The 21,157-nt window shown below is 40.4% G+C and overlaps 1 protein-coding gene across 1 annotated transcript in view; it reads right to left on the bottom strand.

Moving 5' to 3' along the window:
• Positions 1-18,282, bottom strand: part of DIPK2B (divergent protein kinase domain 2B) — a 67,004-nt gene extending 48,722 nt beyond the window's left edge. Inside the window, exons 1-2 of the mRNA XM_037822597.1 lie at positions 18,037-18,282; positions 9,331-9,595 (exon numbers count right to left, since the gene is read on the bottom strand). Coding sequence (XP_037678525.1) covers positions 9,331-9,595; positions 18,037-18,269 — 498 coding nt within the window. The 5' untranslated portion in view covers positions 18,270-18,282. The remainder of the gene's footprint in view (positions 1-9,330; positions 9,596-18,036) is intronic.
• Positions 18,283-21,157: the final 2,875 nt, after the last annotated feature.

Raw genomic sequence — 21,157 nt, forward strand, 5'->3', positions numbered from 1 at the left:
TTGTTTAAATTCCTGTATCTCAGTTGAAGTGTACGTTTGTTCCTTTGACTGGGCCATAACTTTGTTTTTCTTAGTGTAGGTTGTAATTTTCTGTTGTCTAGGCATGGTTTCCTTGGTTATCCAAATCAGGTTTTCCCAGACCAGAACAGGCTCAGGTCCCAGAGGGAAGAAATATTCAGTATCTCCCATATATTTTTAAGGTACTTTAAAATGGGATGGTATGCACAAGAATTCATTGAATGAGTTTAACATCAAACTAAGCACAGCAGAACATAGGCTTAGTGAACTAAACAACAACAACATCCAAACACACACATAGAGAAAAAAGAATTGAAAAAACAGAATGCAAATTTGGTTTAGTATTTGAAAACAGTGTGATTTACCACATTAACAGAACAAAGGAGATAATTTATACAGTCATCTCACTACTTGCAGAACAAACATTTGATAAAATTCAAAAGAAATTAAGGAAAAAATTCTCCATAAACTAGAGTACAAGGAAACCTCCTTCATGTTACTGAGGGTATCTTCAAAATCTATAGCTAAGATACCTTAGCACTTGTGAATTAAGTCACAGCACTTTGTTCATTGTCCAGAAAGAGGGTATGAGCAAGCCCCCACACAGCTTATCTTTTTTCTTTGAATCATGGAATCATTTAAAGTTGGAACAATTGAGACTTGACCACATGAGCATTTGTGGTAAGGGTTTTGAATGGGACAAAGACTAATGTATTAATTTCCAAGTCTCCACTGTATCATAGGATTATAAAAAAAGAGACTAACAAATCTGTAAACAGATAGATATATGTAGACAGACATACACAGTCACCTGATTTTTCACAAATACTTGATTGAAATTCAGCGAGGAAAGGATGATCTTTTCAAAATACGATGGTGGGTCAATTGGATATTCACATGGGTAAAAAGAACATCTTGACCCCCTACATCCCACCATTCACAAAATTAATTTGGGAATAGATTGTAGATCCATATATGAGAGATGATACACTATAGCTTCTAGAAATAAATAGGAGAATACTTTTATGATCAAGGGACCATGGGATAAACAAGACACTAGAAGCACTAACCATAAAATGAAAAATTGATAAGTTAGAATTCATTAAAATAAAAAATTTCAATTAATCAAAAGATACCATTAAGAGAGTGAAAAGGCAAGTTGCTGAGGTTTTGTTTAAGCAAACCATGTCACATTATACTTTTTTTCTTTCACCTGGCTATTTGACATTTTTTCTTATAAACTCTTTTCTTTAAATGCAATTTTATTGAAATATATTCACATACAACATAATCCATCAAAATTATACAATCAATGGCTCACATTATCATCATATAGTTGTGCATTTGTTGCCACAATCAATTTTAGAACATTTTCATTTGGCTATTTGACTTTTAGTCAGAGAAATGCAATAGACTTAGAATATATGGACTTTAGTGGGGCACTCAAGAATGATTCTCATGACAATCCTGTAAAGGAGGTGGAGAAATAAGATTTTGGCTCCATGGAAAATTAAGATGACTAGTAACTGGTTAACTGAGTTTAACGATTAATGGATTAATCTCTGTATAGATTGAGGAAACTTCTATGGCTTACAACACAGCTGTTGATACCAACTGCAAATACTGCAGTAACTCAGTCAATTCAATTCTGACTCTGACTACCCAGAGTTAGTTCCAGAGTTAGAGGATGGTTCAGGGCCATCCTCTACAAGATTGTCCTTCAGGCAACAGTCACAAGTTTGGGGGTCCAGGCTACCCACACTTCTGACCAACTGACTACAAATTCGGGGGTTCTCACCACCTCCTAGGGTTCAATAATACACTAGAAAAATTCACAGAACTCACAGAAGGCACAATACTTATGATTTTAGTTTTATTATGTAAAGGATACCAACAAGAAGAAGCCAAAAGAAGAGAAGACATGGAGCCTGACTTGGGAGGGTTTCAAATGCAAGCTTCCATGTCCTCTCCACATGGAGTCAGAGCATGTTACCCTACTGGCATAGATGCATTTTCTCAATCATGGAAGCTCCCCAGAGCTTTGAGTGTCCCAAGTTTATATGGGGTCTCATTACACAGGCATGATTGATAGACTCAATCATGGTTGAACTCAAAGTCTAGCCTCCCCTCCCCTTCCAGAGGTTGGGAGGTGGGCTGATGCGGGCTGACATGGGCAGTAGCTCAAAACCCCAATATCCTAATCACATGGTTGGTTTTTATGGTGTGGCCATTTCCCCACCCAAAGACTGCAGGTATGTCTGGCCCCACCCTGTAACTTTCAGGTGTGATTCTGGACCCACCATAAAGAACAAAAGACACTCCTATCAGAGGAAATTTCAAAGATTCGGTGGTTGCTTCCTCAGGAACTGGGGACAAAGGCCAGCCAAGTTTTTCATTAAACTACTATCTCCATAGAGAAAGAAGGCTTCTCATTGGTCCTGTTCTGTTTAACATTTTAATTAATGACTAGGGTATAGATATAACTTGTGTTCATCAAAATTGAAGTTGATAGATGGTTGGGGTGATAGCAAATATGATAAGTAAAAGAATCAAGTTAACAGTCTAGAGCAATGGGTTTAATCAGAGATCATATTTAACAAGATAAATAAAAGATTCTGCTCTTGAAAACTAAAATCTAGGTACATAGGGGGTTTCAGTTGATATATTTTAAATATGTGTCAACATGAGAGGAAAGACCAAGAAGAGAAGGGAAATTGGGAAAGTTTAGGAGGTAAATTTATGTGGAAGTTTGGATATATTATGTCCCCCATAAAAAGCCATGTTCTTTAATGCAGTCTTGTGAGGGCAGATGTATTAGTGTTGATTAGGTTGGAATCTTTTGACTGAATGTTTCCATGGAGATGTGACTTAATCTACTGTGGGTGAAACATTTGATTAAATTATTTCCATGGTGGGAATAATTATTATCAGGGTGGGTCTTGATTTAATCACTGGAGTCCTATAAAAGAGCTCACAAACAGAAGGAGCTCAGAGCAGCAGAGAGTGACATTTTGGAGACAGCTGTTGAAAGCAGACTTTTGCTGATGCTTTGGAGATGCTAGCCCAAAGTTTGCTCCAGAGAAGCTAAGAGAGGACAAAATTCCCCAAGAGCAACATTTCGAAGAATGCACAGAAACTGAGAGAGGAGCTGGAACACAATCCAGGATCAGCAGACACCAGCCACATGCCTTCCCAGCTAGCAGAGGTTTTACGGATGCCATCAGCCTTCCTTTGGTGAAGGTATACTTGTGTTTATGCCTTCATTTGGACATTTTCATGGCCTTCAGACTGTAAATTTGTAACCAAATAAACATCCTTTATAAAAGCCAATCCATTTCTGTTATTTAGCATAACAGTGGCATTAGCAAACCGGAACACTGTATAACAGCAAAGAATAGAAATAATTTAAATGAGTGAAAGCTACAAGAAGATAGATTTGAGATGAACTTTCTAATAATCTGTTTTGTACATAAAGGAATAAGCTGTCTTTTAAGGTAGTGAGTTTCCTGTCACTGGTAGATAGCCATTCACCTTATAGAAAGGATTCAAATATTTTGAGAGTTTGAATTGGTAGCTTTGAAGTTTATTTCAACCCCAAGAAGAATCTATGACATATGGTTCAGTGGGGAGAAATCTACTTTGATCTTCAACAAATTGAGATATTTCTCTGTGGTCTGCTCTCTTATATATAAACCAGGGATAAATATATTTGTTCCCTACTTAACCCTCAGAAAAGGCTTATAGATCAAGTCTTCTATAGAACTCTTGGTAATCCTTAGAGAGAAAAGCTAACACAACTGGAAAAATTATTACTAAGTGACCCTGAGTTAGGACCAAATTGACATGCAATTGTCCGTTTTTATAACTTTTTGTATTATTCCTCCACATTTATGACCAAATTTGTATTGACAGCTGCATAACACAACACTGGATTGATTTCCAATTTTCCTCTGAGTAGGGATTTAGCAAAAGCTAAATCATAGATTGGGGATATATAGAGTTTTCACCAATGTTATTTTCTTGATATTATTACAATTTCAGTTATTTACTCTGTAGTTTGAAAGATAATGTTTTTAAATTGCATGTTTGGTAGGATTTTTTTTCCTTTTTATTATTCTATTGCTTTTTAAAAACATTTTATTATGGTACTGTATATATAACATAAATTTTGCCATTTTAACCTTTTTTAAGTCACCATTCAGTGGCATTAATTACATTTACAATGTTGTGTTACCATCACCACCATCCATTACCAAAAGTTTTTCATGGCTATTGCCTTTTGGTCAGAGAAAATGGTCTTTATTATTTCTACTTTGAAAAATTTGAGAGGTTTTATGGATGAATAAAGAGTTTTTAGAGCATAATCAATATCTCTAATTAGTTCTATCATTAATTCTTCTAAGTGAATATCTTTATAGATACATATATATAATTTATTATATAGTTTAGCCTCTGTTTACTTCATATTATGTGGACATTTGTAGAGGTATAGCCAATCTGCAGGCCACAAACCCTGAGGTACTGAAGGCTCAGTGGTACCAACACTAAAAAAATTGGTTGATTCAAAGTCTTAGTTGTCTCAACTCTCAACGATTCTACAATCTGAAGGAGAAAATCGGCTATTGGTGGGGGTTTGGGCTGTGGGGGGCTCACTCACACATGCACCTCCCTGGGCAACAAAGGACAGCGACTTCTTCCCAAGGATCACAGGAAAGAGGTCTTATGATCTCACAGTCACACTGTACCTCTGATTGGGCTCTGCTTTCCCAAGACTGTTCAGCCAGCATGTGTACTGATGTAGAGGGAATATTGTTCTGTGAGGCACTGGTAAGCCACTTTCAGTTGCTTAAATTTCCTTTTTCACTAATAATAATTTCTTTTTGACTCCAATGTCAGATGAGCATGAAAATGATACAGACACTAGTCAGCTGGCTCCCCTACCCCACCCCAGCTTCAATACAGTCATGCTATTTAAAAAAAAAAACACTAATGTAACTTTTTAGATGAGTTCTTAACTTGATAGCCTATGAGGGATTAAATTATTTATAGTCTGAAAAGTAGCTGTGAAATTCAATATAAAATTTCTGTCTTCATTAAACCACTTTGTCATAACCTGCCTTGAATCAGAATTAGATAGATATGGTCTATCTGCTTTATTGGGGTGTCATCTCCCAGAAAGCAGGGACCTTGCCTTGATACTCTTATATCCTACGAGTGCCTAGCATAGGTTTGTAAATGCCCCTTAAATATTTTTTGAATTGAATGTAAGCAAAAGTACATTTTATTCATTTAGTGGCTACTTCTGAATGTCACAGTTTCTACTGGCAATCCCATATTTCAATTAAATGATTCACGTGCATTTTGATTAATGTGCTTGTTTCCCTCATTCTGTTTAAAAAAAATAATTGAGAGCTAGGAAGTAAAACTGTCAGCAGTCCTTGTTTAAACAAAGCGGTGTGAACACTCGATACCACCATCTAGTGGGAGTAAAGGCTGCATTGCCATTTAGTCTGTACCCATTTGAGGAAGTAATACCGTCCGTGTTTAGAGTAATGTCAGAAGCATATCGTTGTTGAGGGGATGGGAGGGGAACACGATGAAGGATATGTTTTTTCCTCTGATTAACCACGTGCTGCTTAGGCTGGCTGCCTCTTTGTGCTTAGCATAATAGTAGAGGAAGCCTTTTTTTTGTGGTTTTGCAAGCAAGCACATCATGATAAACTCGGCATGGTGTTCTTGGCTGTGGTTCTACTTGTGGGCTAGTAATTTAGGTTCTGGTATATTCCCATCATAACTGTGCAGCTTTTAGAGGAGATAGGTCTGTTTTAGTAGCATAAACGTCACACACACACACACACACACACACACACACACACACACACACACGCACACGCACACGCACACACACATTCACATACTGCATTGTTTCACCCTCTTCCTGATTCTAGGTCCTGTCCCCACCCTCCTTGGCAGCTTCTGTCACAGTAGACTGCCTGTGGCTCAAGAGAGAGTGTCCTTAATACAAAGCTGCATTTGGCCCACCAGGAGGGGAGCCACAGACACCCTAACTCAGCCTTTGATGATGATTACTGGGGTTTTTCATCCAAGCTGACTTTGTTTATTTATAAGCAGGACTGTCAGTTAAGGGTCTGAGGCCCCTACACCGGTCATATCTTTCATCCCTTCTGTTTTATTTCATTTCTTTGAATTTTATCCTTTTTTCTCTGCCTATGGGCCCTTGCCACTGGGAACAAAGCCTGTGAGTTATTTGTGGCCCTTTTTTTCCTCCCCAAACATACACTTGAGGGCTTTGGCCTAGATCCCTGCTGGAAAGTGACTCTTGAGGAGTCAGGGAAAACCCACTTAAGCCACACACCAAGAGAATCCCCAGGGCTGGCCTGATTTGTAGTTGAGCTGGCACTGGGCCATTTGGCATGAGTTGAAGGAAGAGGTGTCTCCCCATTGTCCATCCCATAATCTCACTCCAGTTGGCACCTGAAACTTCCATATAAGAATAGAAAGATCATAATTTCCAAACCAGAAATTAGTACTCATGTCTGACAGGTTATTAGAAAAATAGGGCAGAGCTGTTTTGCTGAATCTGGATGAATGGTCACTCAAATAGATAGCATCTCTTATTCCAACTTAGATCAAAGACAGAGGCTGCCTGCTTGGAATACTTTAGAGAAGAATTCTGAGATGGCATCTGAATTTAGTGGGGGAAGAATGCGGGGATGTACTAGGAAGGTCCCAGATAGTCATGTGATGGGCTAGTGGCGTGATTGAAATATTGGGTTTACACACAAATGGTTTACTTGGAGGGCTAACAGTGAAGTGCTGTCAGCTGTTAACATACCGGTGTGAATTAAATGATTAGATTAGCTGCCCAGAACCTCTAAGGGCTCTAAGAGAATGGGATCACAGGACAGTGTGTTTTGACTAGAAGAAAAGAGCAGGAATTTAGGTGCTGCCTAGATGAGGCCTTGGAAGTGGAAAGGAGTATGGCAAAGCACCTTGGGGATACTGTGGAATCCTAAGGGCAAAGGGTCTTTGGAAAGGAGAGCAGGAGAGGGAGAAAATGGTGCCAAACTGGCATGGCAATGACCTTGGTGGATGGCAGTGGAGTGGGGTTTGTCTGGGATTTATAAAATAGCTGCTGGTATTTTTTCTTTTACCTTTTTATAAAAGGGAAAAATTTCTGGTGGGATGAAAAACATCTTCTCCGGGCAGGGCCAAAGTAAAGTGAAAATCATTATGGTCTTAGCTGTGTCTTAACAGGGTGTTGTTAATGGATTTTTTTTTTTTTTTTTTTGGCAGAAAGAAAGAAAGTTTACCTGATTGCATGCAATGAAGGATGACGAATTTTGTAGAGTAAGTTAAAGCACAAGAAACTGAAGAAAGGGACCCACTTATTACAGTAATACTGCCACGCATTTCTATAGCGATGGACTTTTTCTAAAGCATCTTCATAAATATAGGCTCCATGGGTTGAATGAACCAGGTAGAGCTGGTACCATTTGCTGCCATTTGAGAAACAAGAAAATTAAGGCACCCAGCACAGTGCCTGGTGATAGCAGCCATTCAATAAATATTTGTTAATTAAATGAAGCAGAGTCATATTTTAGGTCAAAGGATGTCAGAGCCTCAAGCATCTTTGAGATCATCCAGAAGTCCTCCCCCCATCCAGTTGTGGAGAAAGAATTTCGAAGCAAGAGTGGAAGAGTCCTGGGCTTAAATACAAGATCAACTGGTCAGTGGCGGAAGGACTCAAGTAAACAGTCTGTCCCATGTCTCTGTGCAGTGGGTCATCATAACGTCAACTACATGGCTTTTGTGGTTATTTGTGCTCTTTCTCCTCCACTGGGCCATGTGCTCTTGGAGGGTGGAGCTTGTGCCCTATTCATCTTTGTATTCCCAGGGTGTAGCACAGTTGTTGAAATTTGTTGAATGGATAAACAGGAACCAGAAGCTCTCTTCTCTTCCCGTCACTGCTCCTTCTTGTTCTACCAGAGATTTTAGCAGCAGAGCCAGGAGTAAACCATGGTTTCCAGGCCCCAGGGATCTTTTTCCTACACCATAATGCCTTCACCCATCAAGGAAGGTTACACTAGATGTTCCTGGCAGGTTGCTTTGGACTTTCCAGGTCCCCATGGGATAATTGCCAGTCTATTTTTGTTATAGAAGTGTCTAGAAGGTAAGGGAGAGTGGGAGTTTTCCTTAGTTCAAAGCCTAAGGCCAGTCCAGCCACCCTCCCCGGGATCTCAAGTGTATGTAGGGCACCAAGAAGCTCTCCCTTTTGGTAGTTGTTTAGGTCCCAGGTGGAAGTAGTCTGGAGCCAGGGCATTGGGGGAACTGTGCCCTTTAGTGAGGGAGTTGACAACTGTAGGGATAGGAAGATGTGCTGGGATTTTCAAGGGGTTCTGAAACAATTCCTTGTCGACCAGGCTTTTTTTTTTCCCTGGGGACTTCTATTTGTTCTTGACCACATATTTGAGGCAAAGCAGAGGGAGGTCTCATACTGGTTCTTCCCATGTCTCAGTACTAGTTGTGACCAGACTGGGAATGGCATATGGTAGGTACCCAGTACCCAGGCCAGGACATGGAGGGTCTGTCCACAGATGTAGATAGAGACATGCAGAAGGATTGCACCTAATGCATAGACCATGGTGTGGGCTTCCATATCCATCCTCTGGTTCAGTGTAGAGCAGTCCCCATGGGGTTCTTCCCACCTGAGGCTCCACTCCCTGTCTCCTGCATCAACTCCAAGACCCTTAGGTTGGCTTCTATAACCACCTCCCTGACCTGGTAACAGCTTGACTTCCTCTCCCCACTCAATGCCAGTGAGATTCATGGAGTGCAGATGGCAAAAGGGGCCACATTGGAAAGCTCAGATTCCTTCTATGTCAGATGATAACCATAGTACTAATAACATCTTCAAAAGGTGCTATTTGCAGTGGGTTCATATCCATAGGGATGTGTGTTCAGATTAAGAACATGTCTAAATTGAGGTACCTAATTCAACCTACCACAGACAAATCAGAGAGAGTGGGGGATGCCCATGGGATGGATCCATATAAGTAAACCTGGTTACTGTTTTTTCACAGGTCACTCTGTTTTATGATGTTTTCTTTTTGTCACACTTTAGACATACCACGACTTCTCCTTTTCCCCAGACTGAGAGGTGAGATGAGATGGGAATGGATCTCTCTCTCTCTCTCCTCCCTCATTCTCTCCCTCTGTCCCTCCCTCTCTCTCTCCTTGTTTTTCTCCTCTCCCTCCATCACCCTGCACCCCCATGGCCTGCGCACTCACCTGCACCAGGTCTGGTGTGAGGCGCTTGGCCTGTAGCCATTTCTGGAACCTCCCTGTTTTCCGCAGGACACGTTCGATGCTGCAGGTCTTTGGTGCTGACGCGGAGGCACAAATTCTCCTGTCAGAGAGCTCATTTTGGTATTTGCTAACCAGCCTAGAGATCTCCACAGGGCGCCAGGTTTTCGAATCATCTGAGTAATTTGCAGGGTAAGAAGACAAGTAGTTGGGAGGAAGTTGGAGATGGGAAGTCGGCCAGTTGTCAAACCTGTTGGAAGAATAGCTCTTTTTAGGATTAGCCTATGAACTGGAGAGATGAAGCAGGGACTGGCAGAGATTAACAGTACTGCCAGAGCAGAGGTCAGAAGAACCTGGGGACAAGGAGGCAGGGATGACAACTCATCTGATTCGTTTCTCCTCTGTAGAGTGGGGTGCTCCAAACTATTTTCATGAGAAAATCACATTTGTTTCCTCAAACTTAGGGAAATGTACATGTGATGTCAGAAAAGGTGAGGGAGGGGATGCCCATCACAAACATTTCCTCATGATGCAACTGGGACAAAAGGACTTGCCACCCCTTACTGAACTACTCCATGTAAAGAAAGCAACAAATTAAAAAATTCTCTTATTCCTCAACCCAACTTGATAGGTGTGAAAACTGAGACTCACAGAGCTTGAGTACTTTGCCTAAGGTCAGACAATATAACACCAAGCAGGGGTTCAACCCTGGGACTGTCTGTCAGCAAAACACATGATCTTTCCTCTTTTCTGCAATGGTTCCCATACCACCCACCCTCTGATATATGACTGGGTCTCCAATCCATAGTTCTCTCAGGCTTCTTGTCCTGCATTGGGGAAACCACTGCCCCACCATATCCACCCACAAGTAGCCCCATCAATTTTGCTTTTGGACCATCCAAGTTTTAGGGAATAGTGGCTTCTGAATGGTCACCAAATTAAAAGCATTCTGGGGATCCAGGGAGGTGTATACTTCTACAAAACAGCCTGTTTGCTACTTAATCCTCTCCAGGGGAGATACACTGGCCTATTATGATCTGCCAGTTTCCAAGGCCCCATGTTTACCTTTTTCTCTATAGTCATTTCTTCAGCTGTGTGCTAAAAATTCCTTTAGGGAAGAATGTTAAATCTTCTTTTGGTCTGTGTGTGAAAAATTACTAAAAAATAGGGTACCCCCATTATTATCCATAATTTAGGGTCATAGTGCAAATGAAAATGGGGTTTTATAAGGTATATTATATATTTAACTTAAATAAGAATCTTTAAATTCTTATTATTGGGCATCACTAGGCAACCCCATGATAATGAGTTTCAGATAATGAGTTTTGGAAGGATTAGCATTTTGATTACCTCAATCCCTAGATTGTTTGATTTTATAGCTTATATGATACAGCTTTACTCTAAGAGACCATAAACTTTTCCTACTGTTTTTATGACAAAGAAAGCTACCCCTGAACTTACAAGGGCAAAGAGGTCAAGAGACTTTTCCAGGGAGCTGGAGAACCTGAAGCAAGAGCTCAGGCTTCTGGTCTATCAGAAACCACAAATAAGCAACTTCTGCAATGTAAGACAATCCCAATTGCGATGGAAGTAGTCACAAATAATTACGTTCAAGAACATTGTCCCAAATATATTTTAAAAGATGAAACATTGTAAACTCCCAATGAGTCAACTTTACTGGAAGCTTCATGAAATCCATGGGAAATGATTCTCCCCTCTGGGAAGATAAGGAAAGGCCTGGGGCCCAGAGGCAGGCCTGCACCTGTTTCCTGCAGCTGCTCTTAGGGGTTCAACCCATGAAGGGCCTATTACTAAGGATTAACAACTAGGTAGTTCTTTGAGATAACGTTTATGGGACACCTAAGCATGCTAGCCACCTTGCTAAACACTTTATATGTATTAATTCGTTTAACCTTTCAACAAACTATTATCAACATCGTACAGATAAGGACTTGGAGGCACAAAGAGGTTAAGTAACTTGCCCAAGGTCACAAAACCAGGAATTGGAGGAAGAAACATACCAGGGTCTAGAGCTTGCAATCTTAACCACTTTGGCATTGCTTCTTCTTTAGTTTTTTAACTTTTTGTTTTGAAATAATTTCAAACTTACAGGACAGTTACAAAAGTAATACAAACTCCACATGGAGAACTCCAATATACCACACACCCAGATCCACCAACTTTTAATACTTTGCTGCATTTGTCCTTCTTTCCTTTCTTTCTTTCTTTCTCTCTCTTTCTCCCTCCCTCCCTTCCTTTCTCTCTTTCTCTTTCTTTCTTTCTTTCCTTCCTTTCTTCCTTCCTCTCCCCTTCCCTCCCTTTCTTCCTTCCTTTCTCTATTTTCTAAACATTTGAAAATAAGTTGTATACATCATGCTCCTTGAACTCTTAATTCTTCCATGTACATTTCTTTAGAACAAGGAGATTCACTTATGTAACCACCTTAAGTACAGTTATCAAGTTCAAGAAATTTAACATTAATATAAAGCTTATAGTCTATATTCCAATTTTTTCATATGTCCCAATAGTGTCTTTTTGGACATTTTTTCCTCCACTATAAGATTCAGTCAGGCATCATATATTGTCTTTAGTTGTTATTGTCTCTTTAATCTCTCTCTCTTTTTAAAACATATTGTGGAAACATATATGGCATGAACTTTCTCATCTTGCCCACTCATTAACATAAAATTCATTGGGATTAATCACAGTCATAATGCTATGCTCTCCTCATCACCATTAGTTACCAGAATTTGCCCATCACTCCAAATAGAAACCCCACACCCATTATGCAATAACTACCCCCACCCTCTTCCCTTACCCCAGCAACTTGTACTCTACTTTCTGTCTCTATGTAGTTACAAACTCCAGCTAGTTCATACAAGTGGAATTATACAATATTTGTCCCTCTGTATCTGACTTATTTCACTCAGTATGATGTCTTCAAGATTCATCCATGTAGCAGCATGCATCAGAACTTCACTCATTTCTAGGGCTGGAAAATATTCCACTTTATATATACTGCTGTTTATTTTTTTATCATCCATTTTACGAATTAGCTCTTGGGAAAAGATTGGGAACATTGTAAGAGATTATAGCTGGCAGGATCTTAAAGATTATTTTGTCCTTGCTTCCTCTCTCATCTCCTGTGTCAAAGAAAATTGAAGGTAGAATATATATGTGAGTTGTCTGAAGAATAACAGACAATTAGTGGTGATGGAGGGCAAATCTCAGGGCTCCTTGTTTCCCAGTTGGTGGGAGGTGGCATTGGGAGGACCTTCCTCTTTTTCTGTCCCCAACCCCTGGGGAGGCTCTGCTGAGAGGGCAGAACTGACTTGGTTGGTGGCCTGTAATGAATGACTGGTGCAAGTTATGGATTGATCAGTGGTGGCCTGAGGCTTTCCATAAGGACCATTCGAAGAAAAACAAAAATATTTATAGGCCACAATTTCCCCCTTTTCAGAATGGTAATACACTGATTGTATCAAATGGGAAAAATATATATTTTTACAGATTTGATTACCTGCTTTTTATAATAGAAGAATTTCAGTGTGAAAATTGGTACTACTTTTTATTCATTAAAATGATAATATCCCAGAATTTGGATATCCCAGAATCTTCCTTGTGAACTGAGGCATGTTTGAAGTGAAGCTGGCTGAGTTCCTCATTGCATTAAAAGATGGACAAGCAGGGTCATAGTTTCTCAGAACTTGAAGGAAAAATGAAGGCCATGTGGTCTAATCCCTCCAGCTCCCTCAACATAGAGAGTAGGGTGGAGGTGTGAGGGAGTGGAACAGAGTTGGAATTAGAATAAAACACCCGCTTCCTTCACATACTTCTCATGCTTGCATTCAGTCAAACACTCAGTCTTTAGATGCACCCTCCTATTTCTTACCTCTCTTCCTTCTCCTCCATCCTCCAGCTCTGCAATTAAACCTTAAAATATCCAGACTCCTTAGTGCAGTCCACAAAGCTCTTCATGAACTTTCCCACTGCTGATCTTTCTACACCCATCTCCTTTTGCTCCCCTTACAAGCTTGCTTGGTCTCACCAAACCATTGACCATACTTGAATAAGTGACATTCTTTTGGGCCTTTAAGTGTCCATTCATCTTGTCATGTACTGATTGATCCCTTTGCCTGGAACACTTTCTTCTCTTTCTTGTCTGTATAATTCTTACCCAAGGGATTCTCATTTCCTCATCCCCCAGCTGGGATAGATTCCCTTCCATATGCTCCCATGAAACCCTGTGTCATTTTGTATACTTCTCTTACTCTGCTTTCATCATTGATTTTTCTTCTTCGTTTTCTCAAAAGAAAGTAAATTCCTTCAGAGCAAAGATTGGACCTCCTTCATCATTGTAACTCAGTCTTGGGCACCAAGATAATGCTCAGTACATCTTAGTTGGATGGATGGATAGGCGTTTGGAGGAACACAAGAGAAATAGGTGGATGGGATGCATAGAGTGGTGATTGTATAGAAGAAAACATGGAGGGGCACCTGGATGAATGGGTGGATGCATGGATGGATGACTGAATGTGTAGATGGATGCTTTTGCCATAAGCTCCTGGGCCCTGAAGCCCTCAAGGTGTCTGAGTTGACTTAAGGAAGTGAGTTAAGCAAATAATTTCATCATCTTCTGAGGCAGAGGGGGCAGACAAGGGGCAAGGGGAAAGAGAAGGCAAAATCAAGCCTGAATTACTTATTTTGCTGTGAGCTCTCCACTGCTCAGTTGCAGTTATTTAAACATTCTTTAAGACTTTGGGAGTAGGGGTGAGGATGTAAGACAAAATGTGGACAGTAAAGAAGGTGAAGTAAAGTGTCAGTGCTGCTAAAAGCCCAGGAACTCTTATGAATGATTCTGATCAGAAATGCTGTCAGTAAGTGCACTTCTCTTCTTAACTCACCTGTTACCTATACATACAAAAATACTGATCAGTCAGATCCTGGTAGATCTTGCTAGTTGATGCAGTCACTTGGGATTTAACATATAGGTATGTTTTCAAATAAGAGTATGCCAATCATGCGTACTCATTTTTCTAACTTCCCCTAATTTTTTCATTTAGGATTTAAAAGTCAACATGGAAGGCATGGGAAAAATTGATATTGAAAACATTTAAATTTTCAAAGGTCAATGGTTGAGTATGGGGTGCATCAGCATTTCTACCAAAGAAAAGATAAGGGAAAGAAGAAAAGGTGACATTTATCTACCAAACATGTGTCTTCATCATACCCAGCCAGCCTGGGAAGCTCATCTGTTGTTTGTTGTTGAACAGATACAAGCCCTGTTGATCTCCAAAATGCTATGGCCAAATGTAGGTGGGTTTTAAATGGGCTTTCTCCTAGGATTATCATCATAACCTTTTTTAAAAGAGGAGAAATGTTTGGAGATCAGCAGGAATAAGGTGAACAAACACACTATTAGAAAGACAGGCAAAAGATGTGAGCTTGCAGACAATTTAGGAAATAGTGAATAAACCTGAAGAGAAGGCTCATCTCAGAAGCAATACAAACTAAAAATGACAGTAATATTAAATATCCAATATTAAATGCGAGTGTTGCAAGAAGTGAGCTCTATAAGTAGGTCTCCATTTGGCAATATATATCAAAATCCTAAAAATTTGCCATATTTTTTGACCTAGAAATTCCACTTCTAGGAGTTTACCATAAGGAACTAATCACTGATGTGCACAAAAGTCTAGTCAAAGGGATGTTCAACATGGCACTGTTTATAATACTGAAAAGTGGGGGAAAAAGCCTAGCTATCTCACAATAGTAGATTAGTTAAATAAAGTATGGTTGATTGATGTAAATGAACACTGTGATGCCATTAAAATCAAGATGAATGGAGAAACAAAATGTGGTGCATCTACACAATGGAATGTTATTCAGTCTTAAAAGGAATGAAGTTCTGACACATGCTACAACATGAATGAACCTTAAAAACATTATGCTAAGTGAAAAAAGCTAGACACAAAAGGGCAGATATTGTATGATCCCACTTATATGAAATATCTAGAATAAGCAAATTCAGAGACAGAAGGCAGATAAGAAGTTACCAGGGGCTGTGGGGAGGAAGAATGGTGAGTTATTGCCTAATGGGTAAAGACTTTCTGTTTTGGGTGATGAAAAAGTTTTAGTAATGAAAGTTGCCGATGGTGGCATAACACTGTAAAAGTAATTAATACCACTGAATTTTACACTTAGAAATAGTTAAAATGGCAAATTTTGTGTTATATATGTTACCACAAAAAAGAAGGAAAAAATCAAATTGTGGAAAAATATTTAATGGCATGGTAAGCCGTTCCTGATAAATTGTTAAGTAAAAATGTATAAAAGAGCTCACATGGTATGATCATAATTAGGTTGAAAAAAGTTTTTAATCCATATTTATAAAAAAGATGGCAAGGATATATAATGGAATGTTAACAAAGTGATGAACTGTTGGTGGAGGAATTATATGTACTTTTATTTTGTATCTTCTTTAATCAATATTTCCTAAAAATTCTAAAATAAACAGGTATTACTTTTATAATAAGAAATAAAGTTATTCAAATGTAGAGAAAAGGACTATGAGAAAATTTATATCCCCAGACCCCTTTGTTGCCTCTCTCTGCTCCTTTGTGCATTCTCAACACAGAGAGATGTAAACGCAAACCTGGCGAGCCTGGTGCTTTTCCTGCTTGCCTCTGTACACTTTCCTTTCAGGCTCACATGGAAAATGAATTCTAAGGGAGGTGAAGTAATTTCCTGAATTCTAATGGAACACAAACTTCTTTAGGGAGATGCTTTCCGAATTTGGCCCATACTGTCTGATGAGAAAAACTTTGTCTATTTCCCACTTGGTGAGGAATAAACTATAAGAGTCAGAAACTGTTGTTTACTTAATCTGGAGGGGGATGTGAATCTGGAGCTGTTCCGCAGTTCAATCCCTTAATTTCCCTCTCTCCTATCTTAAAATATGTCCACATTCTTATCCCCTCCTTTCTCAGAGAAATCATCACTACTTCACATGCATTCCTGGTCCTCTCCATCTCATTTCCAGGGTGGGAAATTTTGAATTCACTTTCAACATCTCCATCTTTATTTCCTCTCACATCATGTTGGTCAACAAAGTGACTCTATACCTGAACCGACTTGCATTCTTCCTGCCCTACTGTGGTCCTGGCGACCTTTCTCCTGGACCAGGAGAACTGGTCTCCCAGCCTCCTATGCCAGCATCACCAGTTCCTGCACCCTGCTTTCTATGAGATCTTTCCCAAACATGGGTCTCATATTGCCCCTACCCAATTTAGCACTCTTACCATTGCCTGCGATAGAGCTTCCCCAACTGGGCGTCTTTCAACTTTTCAACATTAAAAAATGCCTGATAGAAAAAATCCACATAAACTTCATGAAATATCTACCATCTCACAAAAAGAGTTTAACATTTTTGATTGGTATTTTCTATTTCTTATTTCTGTTAGTAATTCAGTTGAATAATCAAACATATCTTTGGCTAACACAAATTGGAAATAAAATTATTGTTTTGTGACCAAATCTTAAAAGCATGAGGTCCTTGGTGGGAGAAGGAAAAAGGGCATATTACAAAGGGCCTTTGGTACTCACAAGGCTGGAACCTACTGGCCTATAGATTAAGGTCCAAATTCCTTGGTGTGGCATTCAAGGCCCTCTGCTCTGTCTTACCCTTCCAACCTTCTCCTCTGCTATGCTCCCTACATGCACCCCATGCTCCAGCCACTAGGTACATATTGCCTCTTCCCACATCTCTGAGACTTTGCTTAAGCTGGTCTCTCAGCCTTGAGTCTTTCCCCTCCCATTAAATTCCAGATCATCTTTTAAGACCTTGTTTAGAATACCTTCCTCTGGAGAAGCCTTTCCCCAGTCCCCATTTGGAATTAATGCCACCTCCCTGGAACTTCCTGGAGATCCTTTACACTTTGCTTCCAGTCTGCATCAGATAAGCCTGACCCCCTGGAGGGCCATGACCAGAGTTATAGTATCTGTCCTGAGAGCACCTGCCTGGCCTTGGTCATGGTAAAGTCTCCCTGACTGCATGTTGAATAGGACTGAATTCCAGAGTGTGACACCATTCTTTGGTGACAGCCATGTGCATCACAATTTACTAAGTTTAAGTTTTCCTCTGATCAGTGCAATATCTCATAACAAAAAAACTGGGACTTTGAAACAAACTTCCAAGGTTTGAATCCCAAATCTGCCATTTATTAGGGGTGACCTTGGGCAAGTCATTTCATATCATTATGCCTCAGTTTACTACCTGAATAATGGGTGCAAAGTTCTAACTCTGAGGATGGTTGTGAGGAGTAAATAAAATAGTTTTAAAATGTTCATTACGTAGCAGGTGTTCCATAAATTTTATTTCCTTCCCCTGATGAGAAATTAATTAACTCGACAGTCCTAGGCTACTACTCTGTCCACAGGAAAAAAATTTAAGCTCCCACTTAAAAAGGAGACTGGATTTAGCATTTAGAACTGAAATTTGGCTTCATACCCTCCCTGCTGCCCCCACCTCCACCCCAGTCAACTTCAAACCATTACCCCAATGATTAAATGGCTTTGTTTCAGCTGCTACCCATAAATTACATTCTGATTTGTTTTCAACAAACTCCTGGACATCTTCACATGAAGGGAACACAATTTGGCCCCTCAGAGTTATTTGATCGAGATTCTGACCTTATTTCTTCTTTAAAGAACTTCTTGCAAATAGATGTCCCGATGCAGGCATTGCATTTATCAAGTCCGAGGAAAGTCCTTCCAAAATTGTAACTGGTTCTGACTTGGGGCACCAGAGAAGGAGAGAGAGAAGCCGGTGAGGAGAAAGAACAGTTCAGGGCTGAGAACCACAGCAGCAGGGCCAGCCAACCCGGGTGGAGGGCACCAGCCTCAGGCCCCCGTTGAGGCTCCATCTCTGGGTCTGGATTCCAGCTGCAGCCTTCAGCTGCCCACTCAGGGCCGCAGAGAGGCAGGTCTAAGCAAAAGAGGAAGCTGTCAGAGAGGGCTGGTCAGGGATTCTGGCCCCATCCCAGCCTCCCAGGTTTCTGTTTGAGGATGCTAAGAAGCTTGGGGCTAATGAGGCTGGGGAGGAGGTGAGGAAATCTATGGAGGATGCTGATAACACCGTTTCCAGAGTTACTCTTCCTCTGACTGGGGAGGTTGCCTCAGGCTGGGGAGGGGCTCACTGGCAGATTTCGGGAAGGACAATGGTCGGGGCTTCTCTGTGTAGTCTTTCCACAAACACAGGATATCCTGGCTGGGCAGGAAAGGTCCACGCAGGATGTATGTCCAACCTGGGTCCCACCTGGGAGTTCAAAGGATCCTGAAGCCCTCCACCCTTCACTGTTTTACTTCTGGGTGTATCTGTCCCTATGGATTACATACACACACACACACCCACCCACACCCACGATGGATAATTTCGTCTTCCCCTTAACCAGCCATAATCCCCACTTTTACCATGTTTGTGAAGTAACTAGAGGTTATCTTGTGACATTCAAGTGGCACATTTAATAGTGATTTGAAAGGTGAAGGATTTTTGCTTAGGGAATAAGAAAACTTCGGTTACTCCATGCTTCAGCATCTCTTGACCTGAGAACAAGAGAGGAGGGAAGGACTTAGTGGCCTCTGTGGTGTGATGAGGGGAGAAAGATCCCCCTGCCTGCACCTAACTCTGTCAGACCCTCTCCCCCATGCCTGAAAGTACTTCTCTTTATCATCCTGCCTCACTTCTCAGTGGTTGGCCTGAACCGATAGGACTTAACTTTTTCATGATCGCAGTCCTCCTGACACCAAGCTAAGGCCCACAGCATGGAGTAGATGAGACTGTTAACCTGGGAATAGGGAGAGCCTTTGAGGGCCAAATGAGAGAAGGCAGGTTTGCCTGCCTTTCTGGGAGGAACCTGGAGTGGAGCTTTCAGAAGCCAGTGGGCAGTTGGTGAATTTAAGAGAGTGCAAAGGAAGATGGTGCCTGGAGAGGGAAAAAGAGAGGTGAGTGAGGGCTGAATATCATCTCAACAGAATTTGGGGAGTTTTGCTAAAGGTTATCTTGGTGGGAAGAGCAGGGTAAAGGTAGTTCTCTGATGGTTAATCATGTTTTCCTGTTTTCAATTTCTTTGATTTCTGATCTTATCTTTGTTATTTCTTTTCTCCTGCTTGCTTTGGGTTTATTATGATCTTATTTTTTTTTAGTTTCTTGAGATAGAAACTTAACTTATTTGTTTGAGATCTTTCCTCATTTTAATGCAAGCCTTCAGTGCTATAAATTTACCTCTCAACACTGCTTTTACACAATTTAAAATGTTGTATTTTTATTTCCATTTAGTTCAATGTATTTTAAAATTTTCCCTGAGACTTCCTCTTTGATCCTTGAATTATTTCAATGTTTTGTTTAGTTTTCAAGTGTTTGGAAATTTTTATATTATCTTTTTGTTACTGATTTCTAGTTTGATTCCACTGTGTTAAGGGAACACAATCTGTATGATTTTAGTTTTTTAATTTGAGGAGGTTTGTTTAATGACCCAGAATATGGTATATCTTGATATATGCTCCATGGGTGCTTGAAAAGAATGCATATTCTGTTTTTGCTGGATGGAACATCATATAAATGCCTGTTGCTTGTTGGTGGTGTTGAATGCTTCAATGTCCTTGCTGATTTTCTATCTGATTGGTCCATGAATTAGTAATTAACTACAATTGTGGATTTGTCTATTTCCCGTTTCAGTTCTACCAGGTTTTGCTTCACATTTTTTGCAGTTTTCTTGTTTCATGCATTCACAATTAGGACCGCTATGCTATTGTCTTCATGGTGTTTTGACACTTTTAGCATTATGTAATGCCCTTCTCTGTCCCTGATAATTTTCTTTGCCCTGAATTCTATTTTTTTTTTAATCATCATTTTATTGAGATATATTCACATACCATGCAGTCATACAAAACAAATCGTACTTTCGATTGTTTACAGTACCATTACATAGTTGTACATTCATCACCTAAATCAATCCCTGACACCTTCATTAGCACACACACAAAAATAACAAGAATAATAATTAGAGTGAAAAAGAGCAATTGAAGTAAAAAAGAACACTGGGTACCTTTGTCTGTTTGTTTTCTTCCCCTACTTTTCTGCACATCCATCCATAAACTAGACAAAGTGGAGTTTGGTCCTTATGGCTTTCCCAATCCCATTGTCACCCCTCATAAGCTACATTTTTATACAACTGTCTTCGAGATTCATGGGTTCTGGGTTGTAGTTTGATAGTTTCAGGTATCCACCACCAGCTACCCCAATTCTTTAGAACCTAAAAAGGGTTGTCTAAAGTGTGCGTAAGAGTGTCCACCAGAGTGATCTCTCGGCTCGTTTTGGAATCTCTCTGCCACTGAAGCTTATTTCATTTCCTTTCACATCCCCCTTTTGGTCAAGAAGATGTTCTCCGTCCCACGATGCCGGGTCTACATTCCTCCCCGGGAGTCATATTCCACGTTGCCAGGTAGATTCACTCCCCTGGGTGTCTGATCCCACGTTGGGGGGAGGGCAGTGATTTCACCTTTCAAGTTGGCTTAGCCAGAGAGAGAGGGCCACATCTGAGCAACAAAGAGGCATTCAGGAGGAGACTCTTAGGCACAAATATAGGGACGCCTAGCCTCTCCTTTGCAGCAACCGTCTTCCCAAGGGTAAAACTTATGGTAGAGGGCTCAACGCATCAAACCACCAGTCCCCTATGTCTGCGGTGATGTTAGCAACCATGGAGGTGGGGTAGGCGAATACCCCTGCATTCTCCACAGGCTCCTCAAGGGGGCA

The sequence above is a fragment of the Choloepus didactylus genome, chromosome X (assembly GCF_015220235.1).
Source record: "Choloepus didactylus isolate mChoDid1 chromosome X, mChoDid1.pri, whole genome shotgun sequence".
Lineage (NCBI taxonomy): Eukaryota > Metazoa > Chordata > Mammalia > Pilosa > Megalonychidae > Choloepus > Choloepus didactylus.